This window comes from Bos mutus, chromosome 18 (genome assembly GCF_027580195.1).
Source record: "Bos mutus isolate GX-2022 chromosome 18, NWIPB_WYAK_1.1, whole genome shotgun sequence".
Classification (NCBI taxonomy): Eukaryota; Metazoa; Chordata; class Mammalia; order Artiodactyla; family Bovidae; genus Bos; species Bos mutus.
The window spans coordinates 4,807,215-4,826,208 of NC_091634.1; the positions used below are offsets into that span (position 1 = coordinate 4,807,215).

Here is an 18,994-nt window from a genome sequence, read left to right on the forward strand (position 1 = left end):
GGACAGAAATGGTATGGACCTAACAGAAGCAGAAGATATTAAGAAGAGGTGGCAAGAATACACAGAAGAACTATACAAAAAAGATCTTCACGACCCAGATAATCACGATGGTGTGATCATTGACCTAGAGCCAGACATCCTGGAATGTGAAGCCAAGTGGGCCTTAGAAAGCATCACTACCAACAAAGCTAGTGGAGGTGATGGAATTCCAGTTGAGCTATTCCAAATCCTGAAAGATGATGCTGTGAAAGTGCTGCACTCAATACGCCAGCAAATTTGGAAAACTCAGCATTGGTCACAGGACTGGAAAAAGTCAGTTTTCATTCCAATCCCAAAGAAAGGCAATGCCAAAGAATGCTCAAACTACTGCACAATTGCACTCATCTCACATGCTAGTAAAGTAATGCTCAAAATTCTCCAAGCCAGGCTCCAGCAATATGTGAACCATGAACTTCCAGTTGTTCAAGCTGGTTTTAGAAAAGGCAGAGGAACCAGAGACCAAATTGCCAACATCCGCTGGATCATGGAAAAAGCAAGAGAGTTCCAGAAAAGCATCTATTTCTGCTTTATTGACTATGCCAAAGCCTTTGACTGTGTGGATCACAATAAAATGTGGAAAATTCTTCACGAGATGGGAATACCAGACCACCTGACCTGCCTCTTGAGAAATTTGTATGCAGGTCAGGAAGCAACAGTTAGAACTGGACATGGAACAACAGACTGGTTCCAAATAGGAAAAGAAGTATGTCAAGGCTGTATATTGTCACCCTGCTTATTTAAATAATATGCAGAGTACATCATGAGAAATGTTGGGCTTGAAGAAGCACAAGCTGGAATCAAGATTGTTGGAGAAATATCAATAACCTCAGATATGCAGATGACACCACCCTTATGGCAGAAAGTGAAGAGGAACTAAAAGCCTCTTGATGAAAGTGAAAGAGGAGAGTGAAAAAGTTGGCTTAAAACTCAACATTCAGAAAACAAAGATCATGACATCTGGTCCCATCACTTCATGGGAAATAGATGGGGAAACAGTGGAAACAGGGTCAGACTTTATTTTGGGGGGCTCCAAAATCACTGCAGATGGTGACTGCAGCCATGAAATTAAAAGACGCTTACTCCTTGGAAGAAAAGTTATGACCAAGCTAGATAGCATATTCAAAAGCAGAGACATTACTTTGCCAACAAAGGTCCGTCTAGTCAAGGCTATGGTTTTTCCTGTGGTCATGTATGGATGCCAGAGTTGGACTGTGAAGAAGGCTGAGTGCCGGAGAACTGATGCTTTTGAACTGTGGTGCTGGAGAAGACTCTTGAGAGTCCCTTGGACTGCAAGGAGATCCAACCATTCCATTCTGAAGGAGATCAGCCCTGGGATTTCTTTGGAAGGAATGATGCTAAAGCTGAAACTCCAGTACTTTGGCCACCTCATGCGAAGAGTTGACTCCTTGGAAAAGACTCTGATGCTGGGAGGGATTGGGGGCAGGAGGAGAAGGGGACGACAGAGGATGAGATGGCTGGATGGCATCACTGACTCGATGGACGTGAGTCTGAGTGAACTCCAGGAGTTGGTGATGGACAGGGAGGCCTGGCGTGCTGTGATTCATGGGGTCACAAAGAGTCGGGCACGACCAAGCGACTGAACTGAACTGAACACTAACTTTGTTCATAGTGATGCTTCCAAAGGCCCACTTGACTTCACATTCCAGGATGTCTGGCTCTAGGTGAGTGGTCACACCATCATGGTTATCTGGGTCGTGAAGATCTTTTTTGTATAGTTCTTCTGTGTATTCTTGCCACCACTTCTTAATATCTTCTGCTTCTGTTAGGTCCATACCATTTCTGTCCTTTATTGAGCCCATCTTTGCATGAAATGTTCCCTTGGTATCTCTAATTTTTTTGAAGAGATGTCTAGTCTTTTCCATTCTGTTGTTTTCCTCTGTCTTTGAACTGATCACTGAAGAAGGCTTTCTTATCTCTTCTTGCTATTCTTTGGAACTCTGCATTCGAATGGATGTATCTTTCCTTTTCTCCTTTGCCTTTTGCGTCTTTTCTTTTCTCAGCTATTTGTAAGGCCTCCTCAGACTACCATTTTGCCTTTTTGCATTTCTTTTTCTTGAGGATGGTCTTGATCAGTGCCTCCTGTACAATGTCAGGAACCTCCGTCCATAGTTCTTTAGGCACTCTGTCTATCAGATCTAATCCCTTGAATCTGTTTGTTACTTCCACTGCATAGTCGTAAGGGATTTGATTTAGGTCATACCTGAATGTCTAATGGCTTTCCCTGCTTTCTTCAGTCTAAGTCTGAATTTGAATATTCATGGTTAATTTCCTTTAGGATGGACTAGTATGATCTCCTTGCTGTCCAAGGGACTCTCAAGAGTCTTCTTCAGCCCCACAGTTTGAAAGCATCAATTTTTTTTTTTTTTTTTTTGCTTAGCCTTCTTTAGGGTCCAACTCTCACATCTTTATATGACTACTGGAAAAACCATAGCTTTGACTATATGGACCTTTGTCAGCGAACTGATGTCTCTACTTTTCAATATGCTTTCTAGGTCTGTCATACCTTTCCTTCCAAGGGGCAAAATGCATATAATAATTGACTAAAATATAAGCAGTACATATGATATGTTAATTTATATACACATTCCTGTATCTGTATATAGATATGCATGCCTGTGCATATGCACACATGCATATACATATCTATCTGTAAAATCATCCTCGTCAGGCTCAAAATTCTGCAATGGACTCACGCCCTGGTAGCCAGCCCCCAAGATGAACTTCACTCCGCACCTCCCATGCCCTTCCACAATGAACAGGGCTGAGCTGTGTAACCAACAGGATTTTGCAGAAATGATGGCAAGTCCATGGCTCGGATATCAGAGACACCATCCTCTGTGGGATCACTCGGTCCTCTGGAGGAACTCAGCACCGCGTCAAAAGGTCATTGCAGCCACCTCATGGCGAAATCTACAAGGTAGGGGGGCCTCATGCCGGCAGCCAAAGAGGAACTGAGTCTTCCTCCGATAGTCTGACAGTCATGTGAATAACCATCCCATAAACAGCCCTCCCGTCTGAGCTGAGTTTTCAGAGGATGATGTCCCATCTACCGCTTGACAGTCACCTCAAGGGAAACCCCAAGTCAGAACCACCCAGCTAAACCATTCCGGACACAGAGAAACCACGTGAGATAAGTGTTTACCGTCCTTCCAAGCTGCAGGCAATGGATGCACACCTAGATCAAAATCCAATGTCATCACAATGGCCTCTTTTCTTCCTCTGATCTTATCGCTGACTATTCTTCTTTCTGATGCTGAAACTGAAACTTCAGTACTTTGGCCACCTGATGTGAAGAACTGACTCATTGGAAAAGACCCTGATGCTGGGAAAGATTGAAGGTGGGAGGAGAAGGGGAAGACAGAGGATGAGATGGCTGGATGGCATCACCGACTCGATGGACATGAGTTTGAGTAAACTCTGGGAAGTCGTGATGGACAGGGAAGCCCGACTTGCTGCAGTCCATGGGGTCGCAAAGAGTCGGACACGACTGAGCGACTGAACTGAACTGAACTGATTCTTTCCATTGCTCACTCTGTTATAGTCCCATTGGCTTCCTTACCAGATGCCGAAAACCCCAAACCTCTCTACAGGTCTCTCCCTGCCCACTGATATCCACAGGGTTCACTCCCTTCCTAGCTCATGTCTTTGCTGCAATGTCCCTTCTTCAGGGATGCCTTCCCTGACAGCCCAGGCTGAAATGCCCACCCACCCCACCCATCCCCTTACTTGGCTCTGTTTTTTTATGCTGTCAGGTTTGTGGGATTTGTTACAGCAGTCACAGGAAGCTAATACAGATGGTTGATTAAGTGGACTGTTTCAATGGGAAAGTGGGTGATTGGAGTGATGGGTGGATTGTAGGATAAATGGGAAGAGGGAATTGATAGAATGGATTAAAGAATGAAGGACTTTATGGGTGGATGAATGGATAGTTGAATGGATGGAGCTTTGGTGAGCTGGAAGAGTATCTAAAGAAATGATGGGTGTGTAGATAGGCAAGTGGATGGTTGAGTGGATAAATGGCTAGTTGGATGAATGCATAAAGGCAAGAATATATACACAGATGAAAAGGTGGGTTGGGCGGAAGTTTGGATGGACGGACGTGTGGATGTGTATTCAAGCAGGAAACATGACACGTTGGGAAAGAATCAGATTTATTCTTTCATTTTTAAAAGGTTTATTTATTTATTTATTGACTGTGGTTTTCCTTGCTGCTCAGGTGTGGCAGTCAGGGACTACTCTTCGTTGCTTCACATCACAGTGGCTTCTCCTGTTGCGAAGCACAGGCTCCAGGGGTTTGGTAGTTGAAGCGCATAGGCTCAGTAGTTGCTGCACATGGGCCTAGCTGTCCATCCCCTCCTGCCCTTGCCCTTGCCCAGTATGTGGGTTCTTCCCAGACCAGGGATTGAACTGGTGTCCCCTTCATTGCAAGGCAGATTCTTAACCACTGGACCACCAGGAAAGCCTTATTGTTTTATTTTTTAAATTGAAGTCTAGTTGAATCACAATGTTGTGTTAGTTTCAGGTGTATAGCAAAGTGATTCAATTATTTATATATATATATATATATTTCAATATAACTGTAAACAAACATAAACATAAAATATAATTATATATATTCTTTTTGGCATCGGTTGCTTCTTTTTCATAGCCGAGTAATATTCCATTGCATAAACATACCTCTCTTTATCCTTTCGTCTATCAGTGGACACGCTGATTGCCTCCGGGTCTTGGATATTGTAAATAGTGCTACAAAGAACATTGTGATGCATGTATCTTTTCAAATTCTAATTTTCTCTGGATATATACCTAGGAGGGGGATTGCAGGATTATATGGTAGCTCTGTTTTTAGCTTTTTAAGGAACCTCCATGCTGTTCTCCATAGTGGCTGTACCAGTTTACATTCTCTTCCTCCAACAGCGTAGGAGGAAGAATCAGATTTTAGAACCAGACAGACCTGGGTTCTGACCCCAGCTCCCCATGGTGGTATTGGACAAGCCTGGTAGCCAAGGTGGATCTCTGTTCAACAAAGAACTGATTTAACTGTGAGAAGAGTATTTGGCCAACTGCCCCCAGCTGCAGTACCTGAAACCAGTTTGTTTTGTTTTGTTTTGTTTTGAATCAAGCTTCTTTCCGGGCAGCCCCCAACCAATGACTAAGCCTTAGGGTGGGGGCTGTGCTAGGGCCTGGCCACTTCCATCCAACGTGGGGCTCATCTAATAGCGATCTCTTTTTTTTTTCCTTCTCCTTCCCTTCCCCCACCCCTCTCCCCCTCCCTCTGAAAGTTAAGTGTTAGTTGCTCAGTCCTGTCCGACTCTGCTGCCAGGCTCCTATGTCCATGGGATTCTCCAGGCAAGAATACTGGCGTGGGTTGCCATTTCCTTTTCCAGGGGATCTTCCCAACCCAGGGATCGAACCTGCATCGCTTATGTCTCCTACATTGGCAGGCGGGTTCTTTACCACTAGCACCACCAGGGCTGAGGCCCCCTCCCTCCACTCCTCCCTGTTTCTTTCTCGGTCTCTCTCTTTCTCTCTTCCCTTTTTTTCTTTTTTTTTTTTTTTTTAATTTGAATTGAGATAAAATTCAGGTAACACAAGACTTCCCTGGTGGTTCAGTGGTTGGGACTCAGCTTCCACTGCAGGGGTCACTGGTTCTGCCCCTGATGGGGAAACAGATCCCACACGCATGCCGTGTGGCCAAAAAGAAAACGAAAAGAGAAACAATTCACAGAACACAAAATCATTTCCTTTAAGTATTTTAAGTAGCATTTAGTACAGTCAGAGTCTTGTGCCGCCATCATGTCTCTCAAGTTTCAACCATTTTCACCACCCTGAGAGGAAGTGATTAAGCAATCAGTCCCCATCCATCCGGCAACCACTAACCTACTTTCTGTTCCTATGGATTTGTCCACAGTGAATCTCTGCACTGCCTCTCCGCTCGGGCCGACGAGGGTTCTTGCAGCTGCATGGTCTCAGGCCGTTCCCGACTATACTGTCCTCCTGCCTTCCCTTTCACAGGTGGCAGAATGACTTCCTGCCTCCTCCTGTCCTTCCTCGCCTTTATCTTTCACATGTTCAGTGGCTCAGTCATGTCTGACTCTTTGCGACCCCATGGACTGCAGCAAGCCAGACTTCCCTGTCCTTCACCAACTCCTGGAGCTTGCTCAAACTCATGTGCATCCAGTCGGTGATGCCATCCAGCCATCTCATCCTCTGTCACCCTCTTCTCCTCCTGCCTTCAGTCTTTCCCAGCATCAGGGTGTTTTCCAATGAGCCAGCTCTTTACATCAGGTGGCCAAAGTATGGGAGGTTCAGCTTCAGCATCAGTCCTCCCAGTGAATATTCAGGGTTGATTTCCTTTAGGATGGACTGGTTGGATCTCCTTACAGTCCGAGGGACTCCCAAGAGTCTAAGCACCACAGTTCAGAAGTACCGGTGTCATCCTAATAAATCCATTGCATCGCTAATGCCACAGCAGCCTCTGCTTCCTGGAAGAGCCAGCCACACCACAAGTGTCCTGCTCTGAGCTACAGCTCCCCACCCTACAGAGCAGCACAGCCTCTCAGGGGTGCAGGAGGCTGTGGAGGGGTTCTGAACACCCCCTGGAGGAGCCGTCAACCTGAAGACCAGACCGTGCGCTGCTTTCTCTATGTGCCGGGACCGCTCAAGTCCCTCCCTGATCTCACTCTTCATATATAAACATGTGTGTGTGTGTGTGTGTGTGCGCGCGCGCGTGCACAGTCGCTTTAGTCATTGTGTCCGACTCTTTGCAACCCTACGGACTGTAGCCCTCCAGGCTTCTCTGTCTGTGGGATTCTCCAGGCAAGAGTACTGGAGTGGATTGCCATTTCCTCCTCCAGGGGATCTTCCCGACCCAAGGATCAAACCCTTGTCTCCTGCATTGCAGGTAGATTCTTTACTGTTGAGCCACCAGAGAAGCCCATATGTGTGTGGGGATGCGTGTGTGTGTATATATATATTTATTTATTTTAGAATTTATATATGTCTTTATTTTTGGCTGCGCTGGGTCTTCACTGCTGGCGGGCTTCTTGTCTAGCTGCGGTGTGTGTGGGGGTTACTGCCTTGTTTCCAGCACAGGCTCTAGGCCTGAGGGCTTTAGCGGTTGTGACTCCCGGGCTCTAGAGGACCGGCTCAGCAGTCGTGGCGCACCGGCTTTGTTGCTCCGCGGCCTGTGGGATCTTCCTGGACCGGGGGTGGAACCCGCATCTCCTGCACTGGTAGGCGGACTCTTTACCACCGAGCCACCAGGGAAGCCCAATGGACTCGCTCCTGATCCCCATGCGGGAGGTACCATTATGACCCTTGCTTTTACAGACGAGAAAACAAACGCCTGGAGGCCTCCATCACCGACGTGGGCGGTTCCCCTTTTCTGGAGAAAATGATCCCACCACAGAGCGGAAGGGAAAGATTCCTGAAAGTGAAAAGTGCAGTACTGTCTCACCCAGAGGAAGACCACAGCCTCCTCCCTTCAGCTGAACCGGGGTAGCAGAAGGATCCAGAAGATTCCAGGTCCCCAGCCTGTACGTGGACAGTGGGAGGAGCCTGGTGCCCACATGGAAAGCAGCCCACAGAGCTATCTTCCCCCCTGCCCCCGGGTGCTCACAGGGATGTCCTGAGGCTGTCACAGTCCCTGCAGGGGACACAAGTCAGCCTCGCCTCTGTGCCAGTGTGGGGACGCGGGTACCAAGGCCCAGAGCATGGGAAGTGGGGGGAGGGGGTGTTCTTTCCTAGGGTCACCTGGAGGTCCGCATCTTTATTTCCTTTTGAAAAAGACACAGGAGGGACTCCCCTTGTGGTCCAGAGGCTGAGACTCCACACTCCCAATGCCGGGGTGGTGGTGGGGGGGCCTGGATTCCATCCCTGGTCAGAGAAGTAGATCCCTCATGCCGCCACTAAGACTTCTCACGGCCCCACTAAAGACGCCACGGGCTGCAGGTAAGCCCGGTGCAGCCACGTAAGTGAATAAATATTTAAAAATGAAATAAAACCATAAGCCGGGATACAGAGAAGGTAGTAACCTAAGATCCATTAACAAAAAAAAAAAAGAAAGAGGAGCAGGAATGAGACAGGCACGAGCACAGATGGGGAAGGTGTGTGTGTGGGGGGTCGCTGCTCTGGGGGTGAGCAGCGGGCAGTATCCAGCACCCCCCTCCCCCTCCCTGGGCTCTGTGTCCATCCTGGTCTCCAGGGCGGGTGTCGACGGTACCTTCCATGCCGAAAGGGACTTTGCAGATGAGGTTAAATTAAGGGTCTTGAGATGAGGAGGTTCTTCTGGATTTTTAGGGTGAGCCCAACATAATCAAGGAGTCCTCACAAGTGCAAGAAGGGTCAGAGTCAGAGAAGGGGGTGTGGTGACGAAGTACCTGCAGTACATGCAGAGTACCTGCAGTACATGCAGAGGGAGGTAGGCACCCCGAGCCAAGGGGTGCAGGCACCACCGGAAGCTGGAAAAGATGGGGAAACGGGTCCTCCAGAAGGAACGCAGCCCTGCCCGCCCCTTGATTTCAACCTACGGGGACAAAGACCTCTGGAACCAGAAGCTAATAAATCTGTGTTGCCTTAAGCCACTGTGCTTGTGGTTTGCTGTTACAACCATTGCAGGGCTCTCTACGGGCACCCAACTCTTAACTGGCAGAGGTGGGATTCGAAACCAATCTCTCTGAGCTGCTTTCGGGGTTGAAAGTTCTGGATCTTCTGGGGTATGGCTTAGAGGTGTGACGTGTGGAATTATTCCAGAAGCTTCTTCCGCAAGGTCACTGGGCTGTGTGTGTGTGTGTGTGTGTGTGATGTAGAAGTGAGTCAAGAAACCAGGAAAACCAGGAATTCTACTTTCATGAGGATTAGGGGATCTGGTGTATAACTCTAGCAGTGAGAAGTCAGGCTGTCGTGAGAATTAGTGAGTTAACCTCCGTGGAGCACACAGGGGAGAGCCTGACACATAAGATTAGTTAACATGTATTACATCTCTTTCATGTCTACACACCACTGGTGTCAGCTCCTCTCTGTACTCCCTGTTGCTCAAGAACCTTCCATGGCTCCCCAGTACTCTCAGGATAACATCCAAGCCCTTTATGACGACTGAGAACTTAGGGTCCAGGCTCATTTCTCCTAGTGGGTCCCACACTCTGTAACCCAGCAGACTGCCCACTAAGGAATGTCGCTCTCCACCTGACTAAAAGCGTGGAGGTGTTAGCCACTGGAGTCACTAACCTTTAACCCACCTTTAACTGGAGTCACTAACCTTTAACCCACCTTTAACTGGAGTCACTAACCTTTAACACCCTTGAATGAGGCACTCTGCACTCTGGGCAAACTGGAAGAACAGGCCTTCAGATATTTTCAGGAAAAAAATGTTACCAGCCCAAATTCTTGCACCTTCTCCTGCTTTGAAAAGCACTGAAGTCATTAACTAAGGTATCCGGGCCTTGTGGCTACCAGCAACCTTCTAAGGAGATGTCTGCTGGGTCGCCCAAATCCCTTTTGCAAAATCACTAATACGCTGGAATCAGATCCTGAGAACTCCCTGAGAGGCTGTCTTGTGGGCCACAGGACTCAGCATGACCCCAGATAAAACGGAAACTTGCAGGTTGGCCATTTCTATTTTGGTCGAAAGACAAAAGCACTCAAACCTCAGGGGCCAGGTTTCAGGAACCACCTGGGCCCTGTGGAGAAAGCCTTCCTGCAGCTCGCCTGCGTCCTCTAAGCATGGCTTGTGAGATTGTCCTAAACTTCCCCACAGCCAGACAGGCACTGGCTACCATTGCTAGTTAGCCACTTCCCCTTCTAGGCCCACCCTGCCCTGCTCTGCACTACTATAACATCTCATGTTTGGCTTTTTTTTTCTGATTGCACACTGCAGCCTGTGGGATCTTAGTTCCCTGACCACTGACCAGGGATCTAACCCATGCCCCCAGCAGTGGGCGCGCAGAGTCCTAATCACTGGGCCACCAGGGAAGTCCCCAAAGATCTCATTCTTCATTGGTCACTGGGCCTCCGCCTTCAAGAAATACTCTTGATCCCTGTCTGTTTCTCTGCTCTCTCGTCTTTGCTCTCAAGGAATCCGAGAGCTGAAAACCCTAGCTGTTGGGGCACTTGGAAATCCTGAAGTGCAAAGGACGAGAGAAGCGGGCTTCAGAAGTCCCCGTGATGGAGGGCGTTGATGAAATAGTATTTAGCCACGAAAAGGCATGAAGCACTGACCTGTGCTACAACATGCTATCATGCTAAATCACTTCAGTCGCGTCTGACTCTGTGTGACCCCAGGGACTGTAGCCCACCAGGCTCCTCTGTCCACGGGATTCTCCAGGCAAGAACACTGGAGTGGGTAGCCATGCCCTCCTCCAGGGGTCTTCCCCACGCAGGGATCGAACCCACGTTTCTGACGTCTCCTGCACTGGCAGGCAGGCTTCTTTACCCACCTGGGAACATGGATGAACCGCAAAAACATCACGCTCAGTGACAGAAGCCAGACACGAGAAGGCACATACTATTTATATGAAATGTCCAGAAGTGCCAAATCTATACAGACGGGAAGCAGTTTGGGTGTGGCCAGAGGGTTCGAACAGAGTCGGACATGACTGCAGCGACTTAGCAGCAGCAGCAGAGGGTTGAGGGGTGGGGAGGCGGGAACTGGGAGTGTCAGCTTAACTGGTAAGGGACTTCCTCCTGGGGTAGTGAAAAAGTTCCGGAACGAGGTAGCGGTGCTGGTTTTGAAACACTGTGAATGAGCTAAATGTCCCTGAACTGTAAAATTTAAAACAGGGAATTCTCTGGCCCTCCAGTGGTTAGGACCGGGTGCTCTCACTGCTGGGGGCCCCAGGTTCCAACCCTGGTCGGGGAACCAAGATCCCACAAGCCACAACGTGCCACAAACCATAATGCAATAAAAGTCAAATAAAATGCAAGTTAAAGCACAATAAAATAAAGTGAAATGGTTAATCTTATGTGAAGTTTATTTCAATTATTAAAAAATCAAAAGAGGTGGGGAGCTGAGGGAGCGGGTGGCTGGTACTTCTGCGTCTCAGGGAGGATACACTCCCTGGGTCTGAGGGCAGACGGGCCAGGGGCCTGGACTCCCGGGTTCTGGGGACGCAGGAGGGTGCCAGGGCCCAGGCACCTGAGTAGTGAGAAGGGAGGAAGCCAGGAAGCCGAGAGCTGTTCTGTGGGAGAGAAAAGAAAACGGCCAGAGGAAGCAGTGGGTTTCTGGGAGGGAGGTTCTCCTGACGGGGATGTTCTCAGCAGGATCACCCTCCCCACCCACGTGCTCCCTGGCTGTGGGGAACTGGGAGGCCAGTGTGGGCAGGATCCGGGCACCAGGGTCCCGGCCTGGCCCCGCCGCGTCCAGACAGAAACGGCACCCGGCAGAGTGGGCACCCGTAGGTCTGGGTTCTCACTCCCTAAGGAGGTACCAACAGGGAGGCTAGACAGCAGGGGGCTAGAAACAATGGCAGGTGCTCTTGAAGAGGCCGGAGGCCCGGGGTTCTGGGTCCCCCAGGGAGGAAGGGTGCACAGAGCTGGAGGCTCGGATTTCTGGGTCTTGGGGAGGACTCCCTGTCTGGGAGTCTGAATGCTGAAGCTAGAAAGCTGAAGGAAGGGAGGTGGAGGGCCCTGGGAGCTAAGCCACGGCCCGCTCCGTTCCGAGACTGAAAGTGCAGTTAGTTTGAGGGTGAAGTCCCGGGACAGCGGGGGCCACCCTCTTGACCTAACAGTGTCCCGCTGGTGTTCGATCGTGGACTTTGGCTCTGCCGGGGCGCGGACAGTCCCGCCCCCACAGCTCAGCCTTGTTCCCCAAACTCTCACGCGGCCCCAGGACCGAGAGAGCCCGGGAGAGCCTGGACCGGTGAGCGCCTGGCAGAGGGCTGCAGGGGCCGGGGAGGGGGGGCAGAGGTTGGCAGTGGGGGAGGGGCTGGAGAGACTCGAGAGCTGGGTGGGGGCAGGACAGCTAAGAGATACTGGGACATCAGGATAAAGGGCTGTACAAAAAAAAAAAAGCGAAAGTGCCCCAAGCACAGAGCTGGTGTTATCATCCTGAACACTTACACACTATTCATGCCTGGGAGCCAAAGAGGGCCTCAAAGACAGTCCCAGAATATGAGACACCTAAACGCTTAGGGCTGGCTTCTCACCCGAGACAGAGACGAAGAGGCAGTGTTGACCTGTCCCTTCCCCTCTCCTCCCCTGCAGACCCCGGCATGTGGGGATACTTGTCTCTGCTGCCCATGTGCCTGGCCTTCTGGGCTATTGCTGGCATCTGGACCGTGTGAGTGTGTGTCTGTGTTCTTCCGTTTATTGACTCGTGTTAGGCTGTGCTGGGTCCTGGCTGCTGTCCGCGGGCTTTCTCTAGCTGCGGTGAGCCGGTGAGCGGGGGACTCTTCCTTGTGGTGGCTGCTCTGGCTGCAGAATGTCGGCTCTAGGTGCTTGGGCTTCCGTAGTTGCAGCAGGCTCAGGAGTTGTGGCGCACCCGCGGGTTTTGTCCCCGGCAGCAGGTGGGATCTGTTGGGACCAGAGGTGGAACCTGCGTCCCCTGCATGGGCAAGCAGATGCCCATCCACTGTGCCACCAGGGAACAGACTGTGTGAGTGTTAGAGGCAGGAGACATGCCTGCGTCTGAGCCAGGAAGGGCTGAGGGACTAGACCCCCGGGTCTGAGCGGGAAGGGGCTGCGGGTCTGGACCCCTGGGTCTGAGGGAGGAGGGGCCGGGGGGCTGGACCCCCGGGTCTGAGGAGGAGGGGTTGGGGGCCTGGACCCCCGGGTTTGGAGGAGGGACTAGGGGTCTGGACCCCCGTGTCTGAGGGAGGAAGAGTGGGATCTGGACCCCGGGTCTGGAGGAGGGGCTGGGAGTCTGGAGGAGCATCTGGAGGAGGGGCTGGGGGTCTGGACCCCCGGGTCTGGAGGAGGGGCTGGGGGCCTGGACCCCCGGGTCTGGGGAGGAGGGACTGGGGGTCTGGACCCCAGGTCTGGAGGAGGGGCTGGGGGCTAGTCTCTTGGGCCTGCGAGAGAGGGAGCGAGGAGCCCGGGTATGTGCTGGAAACAGAAAGAAGAGGGTCGTGGCAAGCCCTCGGCTCACCTTGTGCCCCGCCCCCAGGTTCTCGCTGGCTGTGGTTAACAAGGCCGTGAACCTCACCGACGGCTTCCCGTATATCAGGTATTAACGGCGCCAGCGGGGAGGCCGGGGTCGGGAGGGAGCAAAGAGGTGAGCCTTTATCTCCCCTCAGTGTGTGTGGAAACGTGCCCCCCCAGAGCTGCATCTTCAGCCAGGTGCTCAACATCGGAGCCGCTTCGGGTAAACCTTTCCTGCGGTGCTAGCCCCGCCCAGCCAGGACCGTCGGGGTCCTTGCCTCCTCCGCCCTCCCCCCAAATCCTGGAGTTGGGCTCCCACGCCTGGACCCACGCCCTACCCCCAAGTCTGGGGCTCCGGTCTCTCACCCACTTCCTCTCCTCCCAGCCGCCTGGATCTGCATTCTCCGTTACTACCAGCTTCGGGACTGGGGAGTCCGAAAGTGGCATAACCAGGTTATCCTGTGGACGGGGCTCCTCTGTGCCTTGGGCACCTCCATAGTGGGCAATTTTCAGGTGAGACGGAGTAGGTCAGCCCGCCGGAGTGTGGGACTACAACTCCCAGCATCCCCCGGGGCGCAGAGTCCTCATCGAGGAGGGCTGCTCCCCACACGGCCTCCTGGGACTTATATTTCTCTGTGGCTCTCAGGTCGTGGAGGCAGTGATGAGGTCCACTCTCTGAGTAGAGATCGCGTAGGAGGCTCTTTGTAGTCATTCCGTGGACCCCTGGGAGTCTGGGGTCATTCACTGCCGTACCCCTCCGTTTAATGATGAAATTTCTCAGTTCTCTCTCTTTTTTTTTTTTTGGTCGCTCCGCTCGGCTTAGCGGAGGATACTAGTTCCCAGACCAATGCAACCCAGAAACTTGGGGGTAGCAGCGCGGAGTCCTGACCGCTGGATCGCCCTGTGAATGGGTGCTCACTCTGTAGGAGGCACTAGCTTTGCCTTGTGCTGGGTTATTTTAATCCATCTCCACAAGAACACCCTCATTTTGGTCAAATGCCTGAGATATTTCTTTATTACCAGGTTCTTGGTGGTCAGAGATGAACCCAGATTCTTTGACAGAGCCCACATTCTTAACCACGAAGCTCAGTAGGTATTGGTAGAATAAGCAGATGGATGAGTGATGGGAGAAATCTTTCTTATTTATCTTATCATTTTATTTTTCTATTGTGGTTACCTCTGACACCAAACTTCTCTTACCAAGGGGCCAGGGAAGCCATGGTGTTTAGACAAGAGGCTGCCTACAACTTAGTAAAAATTCCACATCATATTTGCCTAGCAAATCATTCACTCACTGATGTATTCCCGTATTCCTTAACCTTTCTTTTTCTGTAATCATTATTGCCCTCCACTCAGAAGCCTTCCTTTTTTTCTTTTCTGGCTACTCCACTTGGCGCGCAGGATCTTGTTCCCCACCAGGGACTGAACTGTGCCCCCTGAGGTCGAAGCACTGAAAGAACTGAATGTGTTAGTCCCTCAGTCCTGTCAGACTCTGTGCGACCCCTTGGACTGCAGCCCGCCAGGCTCCTCTGTCCATGGGGTTCTCCAGGCAAGAATACTGAAATGGGTAGCCGTTCCCTTCTCCAGGGATCAAACCCAGGTTTCCTGCATTGCAGGCAGATTCTTTACCTTCTAAGCCACCAGGACAGCCCAGGAAGTGCTGAGTCCTAACCAGTGAACCACCAGGGAATTCTCCAGAAGCCTCTTTTAGACATTTTCTCCTAATCATCCCTTCACCCATGAAATATTTCATATTAAAATTTTTAATATAATACAAATGATATCAGTAAGGCACAAACCATTGCAATATTTAAGACTTTTTTTTTCAGCTTCCAGGAACCAATTTTTACCCGCTTAGTGGCAATAATCTGCTCTCTCCCACCAAGGCTGAGAATGAAGTATTTATTCTCCTAATATTTGCAAGGCTCTACTATGCCTCCCAGGTGGTGCTAGTGGTAAAGAACTCACTTGCCAAGGCAGGAGACACAAGAGATGGGGACTTAGATCCCTGGGTTGGGAAGATCCCCTGGAGGAAGGCATGGCAATCCACTCCGGTATTCTTGCCTGAAGAATCCCATGGACAGAGGAGCCTGGTGAGTTACAGTTCATAGGGTCGCAAAGAGTTAGACAGGACTGAAGCCACTTAGGACGCACCGTGTGCCAGGCACTGTTTTAGGGATAGAGGCGCCAGCAGGAAACAGCAGCTTTAAACGGGGGCCCTCGTGGGTGGAGCGGACAATAAACAGCCAGTGCACCGAATCAACATGCCTGTCGCCGGGTATGGCGGGCAGTCTTCCAGCACAGCCCATGGAGAGGGGCCCAGTCCCTGGCTCTCTGCACGTCCGCCCCTCAACTCTGTGCCCTCCTCCTCCCAGGAGAAGAATCAGCGGGCCACGCACCTGACAGGCGCCTTCCTGGCCTTCTTCGTGGGAATCTTATACTTCTGGCTGCAGCTCTTCCTCTCCTGGCGGATGAAGAACCTGCCCCAGCCTGGGGCTCCCTGGATCGGGCCACTGCGCCTGGTGCTCTGCAGCGCCTGCTTCATCCTCGAGGTGGCCAGTATCCTTCGCTGGAGTCGGGGTGGCTCTCCAATGGGGTGGGTCTGCCCTCCGCTGTCCTGGGCGCCCCTTCCTTCCTCAGCCTCGGTCTCGGTGCAGCGTTACAGAGGATTGTCAGTGAGTCCCGGGTCTGGAGGCATGCTGCCTGGGTTGGAATCCCACCACCTCAATGTACTAACCGGGGGTGGGGGTGGGGTGGGGAGGGTGGGGTGGCGGACTCCTCTTCTTTCCTGACTTCCTGGTGCTTCGGGTTCCTCATCTATCAAATGAGGATGATGGTAAGGAATGTGAGGAATGAAGGAGCACGTGAGGTGCTTAGGTGGGTGCCTGGCACAGAACAGGTGAGCAGTCAATATTGTGACTGTGCCCTAGTGCTCCACCATGTCTGACTCTCTGCGATCCCCGTGGACTGTAGCCCCAGGCTCCTCTGTGCATGCGATTCTCCAGGCAAGAATACTGGAGTGGGTTGGCATGCCCTCCTCCAGGGGACCTTCCCGTCCCAGGGGTCGAACCTGCCTCTCTTAGGTCTCCTGTATTTGCAGGCCAGGTCTTTACCACTAGCACCTCCTGGGAAGCCACACTAGCAGCTTGAGACAGTGGAGGCGGCTGTGGTTTCTCCCCCAGAAACTGATGTGTGTTACAAATCAGAGCTGGTTGTCACACATTTACCAGTGTGCCTCTGGGTAGAGCCTCGACTCCAACCCGTTTCTGAGTCACCCCAGAACCCACCAGATCGCCACACCTCTGGGCAAGCCAAACCAGTCTCTGATCCTCAGTTTCCATATCTGTGGAATGGCCTTGCTTTTATCAGAACAGTGATTGCTACTGATTAGCAGAGTGCCTTCAGGGAGAGTGGGGTCAACCCTGGGGACGGCTGCCCCCTGTGGGGGCGGGTGGGAAGGGGCGCCCAAGAGGTCATTGGCATCCGGAAGAGGCCAGGGGGAACCAGCGAGGCCCTGGGTGGGCTGCCCTCGGTGGATCCCTTTGGAGACTTGGATCCACTTTCCCAGCAAATTGGAGGTGGTGATCCAGTTTCCCAGAGCAGCGGATTGAATCCCATGAAACAGGCAGGAAGGGCTGGCTCCTGAACTCAGCCTTCTGCAACTGCAGCTGCAGAACCAGCACAGGTCCTCTGCAGTGGCGGCCCTTCTCAAACCCTGCCTGTGCTCAGGATCCATTTGGCCACAGGGTCCTCGTCCTAGGGCCCCAAACATCCCTTGACTGTGGGGAAGGGGGAGATAGGACCGTAAGATGGTCAGCTGAGCGTGGTAAGGGCTGGATGGCCACGGAGGGGTCTGAGACCCGCCTTTGAGCTGGTTTTGCAGAACTAGCCTGCGTTGGGAGGCTGGTGCAGGGTTGGGGGACTGCCTCTTTATGTACATGGCTGTGGGGGGAGAGGGGGAGGGGGAGGTAAGCTGCCCAGGGGAGGCGATAAGGCTGCTGGCAGGCCCAGAGGTCAGGCTCTCCAGCGAAAAAGTGAGGGGTTACAGGCTTGGGCTTCTGCCTGAGGCAAAAGGGAGCCCCAGAAAGCTTGTGAGCAGGAGAGGTACACGGTCAGGGCTGGGGTCAGCACTTGTATTTGGGGGCTCACACTTTGTCTGAGCATCAGTGGGGCTAGGGGGTGGTACTGGCCTTCCTCACTGTCTAAGAACCCTTGAATGAATGAAATGTCTAGTCTGATGTAGGAGGGGTGAGTCGGAGTTGGGTTGGCCGAGAGGAAGAGTGCTTCAGTGAGGCAGGAGGTGGTCCCAGAAAATGAGGGGCGACTCTGCCAGGCTCGAGCTGGGGGTGTGTGTCGGCCAGTGGTCACAGAACCATTTTATAAACAGCTGGGACTGCGGAGCTGGAGAAGGGACAAGGCTGGGCAGTAGAGACACCAAACCAGAAAGAGATGAGCAAGACAGACAAGACTTGGGGTGACCAGCTGGCCAGGGGACGGAGATGGGAGGGGGTAAGGGCGATTTCCAAGGGCCTGCTGGGGCACTGGAGTGGATGGGGTTGTCATGGAGGTGGGGGCTCCCAGAAAGAAGAGAGTTTAGGAAGAAGGCTCTGCTTGGAGTGAGTAGGAGGGGCCTGTGAGGCACAGGTAGGAGGAGAAAGTTGCAAGCACAGCCTGAGGCTGGCGGGCGGGGCGAGGCTAACTTGTGTCAGCCGCTAAGTCGCTAAGTCGTTTCAGACTCTGTGACCCCGTGGCCCATAGCCCACCAGGCTCCTCCGTCCATGGGGATTCTCCAGGCAAGAATACTGGAGTGGTTGTCATTCCCTCCTCCAGGGATCTTCCCGACCCAGGGACTGAACCGGGGTTTCCCACATTGCAGGCTGATTCTTTACCATCTGAGCCCCCAAGGAGGCCGGAGGGGATCTTTAGGACACCGTGGGGTGTTGGAGGCAGGAGCATTTTTGAGACAGTGGGAATGCTGCCATAAACAGGAGGAACGTGCGACCGGAAATATTTGGGAAGTAGCTGCAGACAGAGGGGAGATAAGGAGGGCCCCTTTGAGAGTGTCTGGGAGGAGTGGCTGAGGAGCAGGGGAGGCTGTCAGGTGAGAGGGGCCCGCCCCCGCCAGGCAGGTAGGGCATGTCAGGGGCGGGCTCCCCGCTGGCTCCGGCTCCTCCCTGTGGCCTTGCACCCTTGACCCCGGCCTCAGTGGTTGTCCTGCACTCCTGGTCTATGCGCTCCATCTCCGCCATCTGCGAGTGGGTCGCCGCCATGCTGCTGTTCATCCTCTTCGGCCTCCTTGCCGTGGACTTCTCCCGCCTGGACGGCTGCACCCTGTGTCTCCAGCCGGGCTCTGGCAGCCTTCGCCCCCCGCCGGACTCCCCCACCTCCCTGCATGTCCAGCTGTGAACAGCCATCCAGCCAGCAGCATCCTCACACCTCCTGTCCCTGCCGTCTGGTTCCGCCCCTGCAGTTGGGGCCACCCAGGAAGCGAGAGGCCAAGGCCAGCCAGCCATCCCTGATCAAGGATATTTATTATTATTATTATTATTATTGTTAATTTTTTGTTGTTGCTGCCGCCGGTGGAATCAGAGACACGGACGCAGGCAGGATCACGCGAAATCAGAATTCCTTCCGGAGAGCAAATCCGTACAGAAGGTCGTGGGGGCAGAGGGAGAGGACTGGGGGGCGGGGGGGGCCCAGGAAGGGGGAGTTGGGCACACGAGGACAGATGGCCCTGTCCGTCCGGATCTGCTAAGCCACCCCAACCAGCCCCTGTCCCTCCCCCACCCCACCCCGCAGAGAGACTGATCAATAAATAAAATAATAAATTAATCAATAAATAAAATAGAAATGGCTC

The 18,994-nt window shown here is 52.4% G+C and overlaps 1 protein-coding gene and 1 long non-coding RNA gene across 5 annotated transcripts; one reads left to right on the plus strand and one right to left on the minus strand.

Moving 5' to 3' along the window:
• Positions 1–11,101: 11,101 nt before the first annotated feature.
• On the minus strand, positions 11,102–13,666 carry LOC138991734 (uncharacterized). Its single transcript, XR_011467593.1, has 3 exons — positions 13,504–13,666; positions 12,204–12,570; positions 11,102–11,237 (listed from the first exon to the last, which is right to left on the minus strand). It is a non-coding gene; the product is annotated as an uncharacterized lncRNA (long non-coding RNA).
• On the plus strand, positions 11,237–18,970 carry TMEM150B (transmembrane protein 150B). 4 transcript variants are annotated; one of them, XM_070387164.1, is made up of 8 exons: positions 11,237–11,482; positions 11,787–11,917; positions 12,262–12,337; positions 13,163–13,222; positions 13,293–13,360; positions 13,523–13,650; positions 15,513–15,696; positions 18,344–18,968. In XM_070387164.1, exons 1-8 carry the CDS (start codon positions 11,307–11,309, stop codon positions 18,541–18,543), a joined length of 1,023 nt encoding a protein of 340 aa, XP_070243265.1. In that variant the 5' UTR covers positions 11,237–11,306; the 3' UTR covers positions 18,544–18,968. The 4 variants fall into 4 exon arrangements, with proteins under 4 accessions (XP_070243265.1, XP_070243268.1, XP_070243267.1 ...); XM_070387166.1 differs by having other exon boundaries at positions 11,362–11,453; XM_005906126.3 differs by having other exon boundaries at positions 11,380–11,482; positions 11,888–11,917; positions 18,344–18,970.
• The last annotated feature ends 24 nt before the right edge of the window (positions 18,971–18,994 follow it).